At 35.4% G+C, this 11,264-nt stretch overlaps 1 protein-coding gene across 1 annotated transcript in view; it reads left to right on the plus strand.

Annotated features, from left to right (window-relative positions):
- CNTRL (centriolin) overlaps positions 1-11,264 on the plus strand; it is an 81,308-nt gene that overhangs the window by 14,942 nt on the left and 55,102 nt on the right. The window contains exons 6-9 of the mRNA XM_090274653.1: positions 1,083-1,269; positions 4,185-4,378; positions 8,412-8,468; positions 10,378-10,497. Of these exons, the coding sequence (XP_090130779.1) occupies positions 1,083-1,269; positions 4,185-4,378; positions 8,412-8,468; positions 10,378-10,497 (558 nt within the window). The remainder of the gene's footprint in view (positions 1-1,082; positions 1,270-4,184; positions 4,379-8,411; positions 8,469-10,377; positions 10,498-11,264) is intronic.

Consider the following 11,264-nt stretch of genomic DNA (forward strand, 5'->3'; position numbering starts at 1 on the left):
ATGTGTCTAGATTTGTCTTCTCTCACCTTGAAGAAACTCTTCATCTCTCTGAACCCCACTGCTTAAGTTGGAGAAAACAATCTCTACCCTGCCTCCTTTACAGGAGCTTTATGGGCTAAGATGAAATGATAGATGTGAAAATACTCTAAAAATTTAAAAACAATAGCTCTTCGGTTGCATTCCTTAAACCTTCACCAGTGGAAGCAGTAGTAATAAACAACAGTGTGTAATGCTGTGCAGTGAACCATGTCTGTGCTTTCTTATTTCATCTTTATAAAGATCTGATATGGTGACTCTGCCATTTCACTGTGATGGCCCCAGAGCCTCCGAGCCCAGGACCCACGCCGTGTTGCACGTCACCTTGGAACTCCTAGGGCTTACGGGGTGATGGGGTGGCTATGAGTCTAAAATTTCCCACAAATATTTATTTATGATTATTTCTAATTTGGTATCACCTTTCATCCCAGTTCACATTTGACATTGGCATCAATAAGAGTGATACACGTTCACTTGGGTAGAATTTATTTGTGCTAACTATTAATAGTAGTTTCTCAACCTTTTAAAATCCCTTTTTGGATAAACATAAACATCTCACTTCAAAACTGAGTATCTCCACATATCCTTATTTCTTTTAACTATTAATTATAGCCATTATCTGAAGATTTAGCACATTTTTTTTTTCAATGTGTTCAATCAGTGTAATGAAATGACAGCAGGTGTAGAGGTACACAGGTTTAAATTCAAATCCAGTTTCATTCACTTATAACCTCTGAGCTTTGGGCAAGTTACATAACTTCTTTGAGCCTCAGTTTCTTCATGTGTAAAATTAAGATGATTCTTATATCGTAGGTGGTTGTGAGAAGTCACAAATGAAATGGTATATGGAAATGCCTAATATTGCCCTGATGTACTATAGATACTCAGATACTCCTGTCTTATTCCTCCCCTCACATACTACTTTTTGATAATGGGTTTCATGAACAGGTTCCTTGTCATGTTAATAGCAATTTCCTGTATTTATTACTTCTTTCGGTATGTTTATGATGTTTAAACTCTACCAATAATGTTATATGTCATTTCAGCTTCAAGATGTAAGCAAGCTGAAACCACTTCAAGACCTGACCTCTCTGATCCTAGTGGAAAATCCAGTTGTGGCCCTTCCTCATTACTTCCAGTTTACCATTTTTCACCTCCGTTCACTGGAAAGTTTGGAAGGTCAGCCAGTAACCACTCAGGACAGACAGGAAGCTTTTGAGAGATTCAGTTTGGGTAAAGCAACATTTTTTTTTTTTAACTAAATTTGGGTGGGATAAGAATAATTCAGAAGTTATCCATAAAAATACATTATATTATGAACATTATAATGCTGTTAAAATTTTCATGGTAAGATGCACCATAAATCTATTAATCCAACAAATAGTCTTTGAACATGTATTGTGTGCCAGGCACTGTATCTGGCACTAAGGATACAATGATGAGGAAGACACATGGTACTGGCCTTTGCGCAGCTTGCGTTTTAGTGGAGAAGACAGACAAAAAAGCAAGGAAGCCCTGATAAAGTAGCAGAGGAGACCACACTTTCTCAGTAAGTGTGGAGTGAAGGAACCCTCTATGAGGAAGTGACTAAGCTGAAGACAAAGGTGAGAATGGATTAGCCATGTGAACAAAGGCATTCATGGAGAGGGAGCAGCTTATACTTTGAGGTTGGGTAGACCCTGGTGAGTTAGGGAACTGAAAGAAGATCAATATGACTGGAGGGACAGCTCAAAAGACATTTGGGGAGATGGAGGCGGGCGAGGGATAAAATAGCACAGGTCCTTGGGGTTTGGATTTTATTCCAGGTGCAGAAGAAAGCCATTGACAATTTTTAACCGTGAGTGGGACTGAGTCAGTTTATATATTAGGGTTATTTTTTATACAAGATGGTGGATGATTCGGAGCAGAGCAAAATGGAGTTAAAGGGACATGTCAGGAAGCTGCTGCAGAAATCTAGGCTAGAAATGTTGATGGCCTGTATTTAGATGGTGGGTTTGGTATATCAATGGGTCAGTTTTGGAGGTTTAGCAGCACTTTTTAATGAATTGGAAATTCCCAGACTTCTGGCATGAGTAAGTGCTTGGATGGTGATATTTTATATAAAAATGGGAGAGCTTAGAATGCTGAGTTTGAATGTCTGTGGAAAACCAAGAGGAGTTGGAAATGTGAGTCTGGAGTTCAAAAAGATCTATACTAGACATATAAATTTGGGAATCATCAGCATAAAATGATCATTTAATTCCACCAGAATCAACTAGCTCACTCAGGCAGGGTTTGGGATGAGCAAGAAGGGGAGTGAGCTAAGGAAACTCAGAGAAGCCAGCAAGGTAGGAGAAAACCAAGAAACAGCGGGTTGCAAAAGCCCAGAGAAGAACTTTTCAAGAGAGGAAGTGGTCAGCTCTGCTGAGACATGAAGAGGTAAGATGAGCACAGAGCAATGCATGAGATTGGCAGTATATGAGGATGCTCTTGACAAGAGCAGTTAAGGCATGGTGAGGACAAATGCTAGGTTATAGATGGAAGAGCGATTGGGAGAGAGACGCTACAGTGAAGATTTGAAATTTCCTCCCAGAATTTCACCCCCCTAATACCTAGTGAGTTTGAAGAAAAAAAAAAAAAAAAGTTCACCGGTAACTTCCAGACCAGGAAATGGGCAGAAGCCAAAGTGGTAAAACCTCAAAGCTAGTAATCAAAGAAGCAAAGAGGATATTCAAGGGCAGAGTGGAGAGACAAATCATGGCTCAATTCTTTTGGTCCCTGAGAAGACAAGAAGATTAGATGAGAGAAAATCAAGAAAGGCTGTCTCTTAATAAAAGGGATAGGACACTTTCTCCATCAGAAGGGATATGTGTGTAGGTGTGGGTAGTTTTGTTGCTTTGGTGGTGGGAAAATGAGGAAGTTCCCCTGGTGGGATCTGTGTTCTCATGAGACATGAGGTCATCGACTGAGAAAGAAAATAGAAGGGAGTACGGGGTGGGGGTGTAGAGAAAGAGGAAGGTCTGAAATACCCATTTTAGAATGTTAGGAAATGAGCCTCTATGTTCAGCCATTTGAAATTAATGTTAGTCTACTTTGACTTACAAAAATGATGGTCTTATAATGTTTGTTAATTGGGTTGGGATCCCCCTTACTCATCTATTACCCTGAAGTTTCTGTTTTAGAATCCTTAAAAATATAAATAATACAAAGGAAAGTCATCATATAAATGTACTATTGGGGAAAATGTTTCAGTTACTTATGATGTATTTATGACTTTGAATATTAATTAGGAGCCTTCAATATGCTGAACTCTTGGCATCCAGTGGTGAGCTGGGTAGATGCAGTTTCTGCTTTCACAAAGCTTAAGTGGGGAGGCAGACAACCAAGCTATTCAATCACATTCGACAATTCCCTATGTGACGAGGGCCGCAGCCATGGTGCAAGGTGGTGTAAGAGCATCCCTGAGAAGCATCGAACCTGGGGAGAGAATAGAGTCAGGGCGGACTTTTCAAAACATGCTTAAAACTAAGACCTGGAGGATGCAAAACAGGCCAGTAATAGATAGAGGAAGACAGTTCCAATCAGAAAGTGAATAAAAGCCTGCAGGTGAGAAGAGGCATCGCAAATCTGAAGAACGGGAATCATTTCAGAAAGGCTGCGGTGAGGTGTGCTTGAAAATGACGCTGGAAAAGGAGTTTGAGACCAAATCATGGAAAGCCCTGTCAATTCTTCATGGAGGCTTTTGGATCCTGTCCTTATCATTGTGGGAAGCCTCTGAAGGATTTTGAGATAGCATAGTATTTTAGAAACATGCTTTCAGCATCCTTTAATGTTTGATTACAAATATCAAATAAAATATTGCATGTTTTTATAGAAAACCTGGAAAGAAGCCTCATTTATCAACACACTAATTGAATTCAACATTTGAAAGAAAAATGTTATCTTCTAAAATTGTTATCCAAATAATGACTTCTTACCTGTTAATATACATCACTTTCTAGTTCAGAACAGTCTTTATTTTTTCCCCGAAAAGTTACTCATAGCAAACAATTTTAAAAGTAGAATTGTATGTATATTATTCTGAGAGTTCTTTTGCTATTAGTTACGAAATACTCTTACCTTTCTTCAACTGGGAAATGTTCAATAAACTATTAAACTTGTATTGGCAGAAGAAGTAGAAAGACTAGAAAGAGACCTGGAAAAAAAGATAATGGAAATTGAAGATCTTAAGAGTAAACAAACAAAGTTCCTGGAAGAAATTAAAAATCAAGATAAATTGAACAAGTCATTAAAAGAGGAGTCCATGTTACAAAAACAGAGCTGTGAGGATCTAGAGAGTAACCTAAACACAAAAAATGAATTGGTAAGTTTATACGTTACATTGTTTTAACTATATTCTCTTAAATAGAGCATTCTTTGTCCTTGGGTCAAAAAACACAACTTCCTGACCATAGAATGGGGAAGATGTGGTTTAATGGAACCACGTGCTAAAGATTTTACAAGCTGTAGTTGACTAGGCACTATGTCGTACTGTTGCCCAAAAGACAAATGCTGTTTTGGGCTACATTATGTGAAGTACAGTACCTAGAACAAAAGAGGGAGGTGAGGCCCCACAGTATGAGGAGCTGGTTAGACTACCCATAGATGTGTGTATTGTTTTTTTAATAGCATTGTTAGTGAGACTGTACATTGGTAAAAACTTTTAGAAAGCAATTTGGCAAAATTATCCAAATTTAAATGGATATACCATATGTCGTATATGTTGTAAATATTATATTTAGTGTTTATGTTATTATATTTATTTATTTTTATATAAGTGTTATAATATATAATCTATATTTCCAATAGTATTCTGGAGAATTGGTAGCAAGATTATGTATGTGTGTGTGTGTATATATGTATATATATGTATAAAATGCATATATATATGTATATATACAAGGACATTCCCTAAAATACTATTTATATTAGCAAAATATTGAGAATAACTAAATTGTCCACCAGTGGATATCTATGTGGTAGAATAATCTTGTTAAATATTAAAATGAGGTATAGCTGTATGTCCTGATATGGAAGGATGTCTGACACATACTGCTATGTGAAAAAAGCAAGCTATAAAAGAGTATATCAAGGATGATCCTATGTAAAATAGTGTCAGTATGTGTAGGGAAAAATGTTAGAATGTACCAAACTCTTGACAGTAGTTATTCTGAGGAATGGAATTACAGACTTTCAAATTGCCATTTATACATATCTGTACTATATAGATTTTATACAGTCTGGCTTTATGGTTGAAAGAAAAATAATATTTTAAAAGAGATTTAAATAGACTAGATAATGTATGATCAGAAGGTACCTGGCGCAGAGTTGTGAAACTGTTGAAAGGTCATGAGACCATATCCTATGAGGAATGGCCAAAGCCACCAGGGGTGTTCTGACTAGATGAGAGACCCAGCGAGCTATGATGATTGCCTTCAGATAGTTAAAGGACCGTTTCAAAGAAGAGGGACTTAGACTTATTGACTGAAGTCCCACAGGTAAAATTAAGAAGTAGCAAATAGAAAATATAAGAAAACAATGTTCATTTAGTAATAAAGAAGAAATTTCTAACAATTGTCCTGAGATAAAATGTGATTACTCTGGAATATGTTTGCTATCACTGAAACAGGGATATGCTCAGGGTTAGGGGAAAAGATAAAAACATTAGAGAGATGGACTAAATGATCTTTAAAGGCCTTTTCTACTCAGAGAATCCGATCCTGTAAAATTATTAGTCTACTATCTGTCCTTGAAGGAAAAAATAACTGTTGGTACTTTTCTTTTGACAGTTCATTTTCTGATCTATGCATAACTTAGAGAAGTATACCTCATATAACTATAAAATTTTAGATACAGTTATATATATTTTTTGCATTTCCCTTTCAAGATTGGCATTCTAGCTTAATCACTTATTTGTTGACAAGAATTCTGCTTAAGCACTTAAATCTTTTAGCAAGAAAAAAGTGTTCCCTCCTCTGTGTAGAGAGGGAAATAATTACATAAAATCCAAATATGTAACTGCCTCCTTCCTGGGCTCTTCTTTGCCTGAGAAAAAAGGTAATTTATACCAGGGCACATGATGAAAGGGCAGCTTCCCTACCTCTGTTAGTCAAATATTCAGAGCGTATGTGGGTTCCTTCACATGCCTCTTATTTGAAAGTAGTTTTCAAATATGTCAGCTGTATTCTGAAGACATGTTATATATGATGTTAACAATTTGGTGGCTGTCAGTGGTTTTATATTACACATTCTTCTGTTGCTCTCCATTCCATCATAAAGTGGATTGATGAGCAATTTAATCATTGGAAACTTACGTGACAATCAGTTTTATTTTAGCAGTGAACTCTTTAAGCCATCACTTAACATTTGTATTTAAAATTCAAAAAACAAAAACAAACAAAAAAATGCCCACCCAGTACTTACTGTAGTATCACTTCATATTTGTGAGCATTTAACATTTTCCTTCCCTGTCTGGTGTGGCTCAGCAGATTGAGCGCCGGCCTGCAAACCAAAGGGTTGCTGGTTTGATTCCCAGTCAGGGCACAGGCCTGGGTTCTGGGCCAGGTCCCCAGTTGGGGCCGGGCGAGAGGCAACAATACATTGATGTTTCTCTCCGTATTTTCTCCCTCCCTTTCCCTCTCTCTCTCAAAATAAATAAATAATAAAATCTTTTTTAAAAAAACAAACATTTTTCCTGAGTTATCAGTCTTTTTTGTAATATAGAATCCATCCTTTATTAAGATAAAAGAACTTATAATTTCTGTATACTGGCTCCCTGGTGCATGTGAATTCATCCATTGAAAACCTTGGCAAAATCTTGTATTTTATAACTTTGCGCTATCCCCAAATTATGGATTATTATAGTTGTCTAGTTTCCTCTCTTATTTGTTTATAATGTTGTTGATATGTTTGTGCTGTGGATAAATGTTTTGTAAATTGTCGATGGTTTTTGCTGTTTTGTTTTTTCTGTAACTATTTTTGGTTAGAAGATAAACTGTGTTCTTCTTTGTGTCATGTTATTTTCATATTTAACCATTTAAAAACACATGTATATGCTAAGTTAGTAAGTTCACTGTAACAAATTCTGATAACACAGATGTATACAGTAGAAAATGAAGGTCTCTTTCCCTACCCCATTGCCTGGACCCTAATATATTTCCTTTTTGTTTTCTATCCTTATATAATATGCATGTAATTACATAATGTATATGTAATTAAATACAATATATACCTTTGAATATTTTTGTGATTTAAAAAATTGTACTCTATATATGTATATAAATTCTGCATCTTAATTTTTACAAAACAGTATGTCATGGACAACTTCCCAAGTTTATAAAGAATACACACTTATGTGCGCACATACACATATCTACAGACCACCCATAAATCTTTCTTATTCTTTTCAGAGTTTATATTATGTTCCATTATCTGGATCCTATTACTGATGACTATTTAGGTTGCTTCCACTTTGTTGTTATTAAAAACAAGATTACAGAGAAAATCTTTACTTATATATATAAATATATATGTATCTTATGCACTCACACTAGTAATTCCTTAGTATAAATCACTGCATTATCTTGAACTTGTAAATAGAAAGAAAATGGAATCTCCTTGCTTAAATTTCACGTTCCTTTAGTTGTTCGAGAGTTGAGTATATTGCATATGTATTTATTAGCTATTTTGTATTCTTTAAGGTTTTTCTTTAAGTTTGTTCTGTCCTTTTATTATTCTAAAGGACTATTCTATTTTTTAAAAAAAGAATTCTGGGTTTTATTCTGAGAGCCTGCATTGGAAAAACATTTTCCATTCTCTTATGCAAAATATCTTGTAATAATACCATTTACACTTATATAATGCTTTCTAGTTTCATAAATAATTCCTCATGTAATAGGTCAACCTATAAAAGAAAGGTAGTAACATCGAAGTAGAACTGCTGGTGGCCATTAAATTATAGTAGTCCTCCCTCTCCTGCCACCAACAAATATTAACTTCGATTATCCATGATATTAATATTGCTCTTTATCTTTTTGAAAGTCACTTAACTTCTGTTCTTTAGTTTCTTCATTTTTCAAATGAGGATGATTTACCTGTCCTGCCAGTCTCAGAGCTGTGAGGACTTAATGACATAATGAATATGAAAATAATTTGAAATGAATAAAGCTAAGTAATGGAAGGTGGTAGATCTATAACTCATAGAATGATGATAAAATGTGTTCATATAAGAACAATGCAAGTACTGATAATAATTACTTTTCTAGGTAATTTGTCAGTAAAGAGCAACTTATATTATACGGCCTCATTCTCTAGAGTTCTACAGGTGATGGTTTCTGTTTGCTTCTTTCTCCTTTTAGCCCTTGTCTTGGTTTCTTGCAGATCTTTTTCTGCCGATTCTTTATTCTTCCTTCAAGGTAGCTCCTTCAGGACTGAATTGCACACTATGTTTTTCATGGTTTGCATGATAAGTTGTATTAATATGCTTATGTACATTTTAAGTTTTGAAACTGGCTTGCCTTCCCAAGAAATGTGCTTGTGTATGTTTGTATAATTTTTTTAGTGTTTGTGTGTATAGGAGAGTGAATTTGAATGTCGGGGGAAAGAATTTGTATCATTTTTCCTATTGATAAATATGCTAACTGCAGTCAGCTCTTGATTATCCATAGCTATACTGTAACTTGCCGACTTCCCAGGTCCTTTGACTCTTGATTGCTCGCATTTATGCATGCCCTCAAAGGACATTTACTGAGTGCTTACCGTATGCTAAACCTAGTGCTATAAAAGACACACACGTGCTTTAAGATGCATGGGGTATTTATTATTGTTTGCCTGCAGAGACCAGTTCATGCCTTCTCTATAATTCCAGGCATATTTGCTTTTGTCCCTACTGCCAATGATCTTTGGGAGAGAAGCCCAAGATTAGCTGACAACGTTGGTTGTGGGTTGCGTTCTTGAGACTTGGCGACTTAGGAACATTCACTGAAAGAGCATCAGTGTGGGTATGTGCTGGACACCCTGCAGCAGGACATCGAAGGCAGTGTAGTATAACAGTGTTAGATTTGAAATCAGGAGACTTGGAATTGAACCTGGCCTCTTCCACAGTGAGCTGTGCAAGTGGGCAAGTTATTTAACCTCTGTCTGTATCTTTTGTTGTCTCATAGGTAGTTGTGAAGATTCAGTGAGATAGCACAGGTGAAATGCCTAGTAGTGTCTGGCACACAGTGGGTACTCAGTCAAGATTACCTCTTATCCAGGTTAGCATTACTTCCCTTTGATGGATAATCAGGAGGTGACTGTAAGCTAAATCATGCATGACTTTGATTTCCTGGGTCTTATGAAATATTTGTTTGTTTATGTTTATTCTCTTCAGCTTGCATTTTTATATTAATAGAGTTTTTCTGCATGTTTTACTTTTTGTCTAGAATCTACTATCAGACACTGGCAAAAAAAGGGGGGAATCACTTAGTGGACCTTTGAAATGAACTCAAAGGGTGGGTATAATAGAAAGGGGGCTGGTGCTGATAGTTAATGAAATATTTCGCCTCTGCCACTAATCTAATATGTCACTTTGACAAGTCAATTCACTAATCTCGGACTCAATTTTTTTAATTTGTAAATTCAGAGAATTAGATTAGATTATTTCTTTTATTATAGCTCCAAAAATTTCTAAGAATAAATAAAAAGTTGTAATTTTAGTAGAATTACTTTATTAAAAATTTAATATTACATATTTGGATCTGATCCACTGATCTTACTCACATTCTTTATCCTCTATTACTAAGAATAATATTCTGAACATTTAAAACGGAGATGCCATTAGCCAAAATACTACAGCAACCACAATACAGCAGTTAAAACCAAACTTGTATTTTCATCCTTCTCATTCCTCCCCGATTCCTTTATAATTAATGTTAAATATCATTTCCATCCATGATTTGTTAAAATCACAGAGTAAGTTAAATAAATTATTGTTAATTATTGGGAAGTCAGGAAGCAGGTACTTAGTAGACTAGTTACTTAAAACTGATTGGTACAGAGTTATTTTCATGGTTGGATAAAGCAAATTTAAATGTTTTTTTTTAATCTCCATTCATTGTATCCTGAAATAGCGTATAACTTCAAAGGTCTTTTATGTGATCTCTTACGGTAATTTTGTATTTCATTCTTTAGAATTACGATAAGATACTCTGAATGTTGTGCTCTTTGCTGTGGGGTTTAAAACAATCTGATTATTAGTTACGATTAGAACTTGCCTCATACTATTGTACCTTTATACTGACTTACTGACGCTATATGTTGTCTCATATCAAATTGGGCCAATAGCTAAAACAGAAGACCATGGAACTAACGCGAGCATGTCAGAAGCAGTATGAGCTGGAACAGGAATTGGCCTTTTATAAAATTGATGCTAAATTTGAGCCACTAAATTATTATCCATCAGAGGTGAGTTATTTTAATTTTTTAATAATTCACAGTTAAAGCAAGCTTCTAGTGGGACAGGAGAGAGCAGGTGGTGGAGACCTTCAAGGGATTTTATCTATAACCACTCCACTTTCTTGTTATGAGGGCATCGGAAGAGTAAATGTATTTTGGCTGAATCTGAGAATTATTTGGCTCTGTAAGTTAGAGCAGTATCCAAAAGAGGTAAGAAGCCCAGAAGGATTCTTACTACAGCCATATCCATACCCCAAAGCAGCTTTCTAAGCCTTAGATACCTCATTCAAGAATATGGTTGATCATCTCCCTGAAATCTAAACTTCCAGAAAAAGTGCACTGCCAGCTTCAGCACTCATAGACCAGTCATCTCTGTATGTGTTTGTTCAGTAACCACTGGGTGCAGTGTTAGTTAACCATTATTTATACAAATGTCATTAATGTTACTGCAAAGGAGAAACCACTTAATGTCTAAGATCCAGTGATTGTAACCAATATCATATTATTTAGTTAAAAATGCAAGTATTAAAATTTATTAAACTGATATTTTACTTATATATTAGCCAGGAAACCAAGGTAAAATACCTAAATTTCTGATTTGAAAGATTAAATAGTGCTAAAAATCATACAACTGTAGATAATTTTTTAATCAATAAATCCAAATTCATTCTTCAGGAATAGGAGGAGAAATATTTTGAGACCATTTTTTGTTCTAGTTCTTTTCTGGGATATAAGAATAAAAGAATGACATGTATTTTCTGACTTCTAAGCATGTA

The sequence above is a fragment of the Furipterus horrens genome, unplaced genomic scaffold (genome assembly GCF_987537825.1).
Source record: "Furipterus horrens unplaced genomic scaffold, mFurHor1.1.pri manual_scaffold_4, whole genome shotgun sequence".
NCBI lineage: Eukaryota > Metazoa > Chordata > Mammalia > Chiroptera > Furipteridae > Furipterus > Furipterus horrens.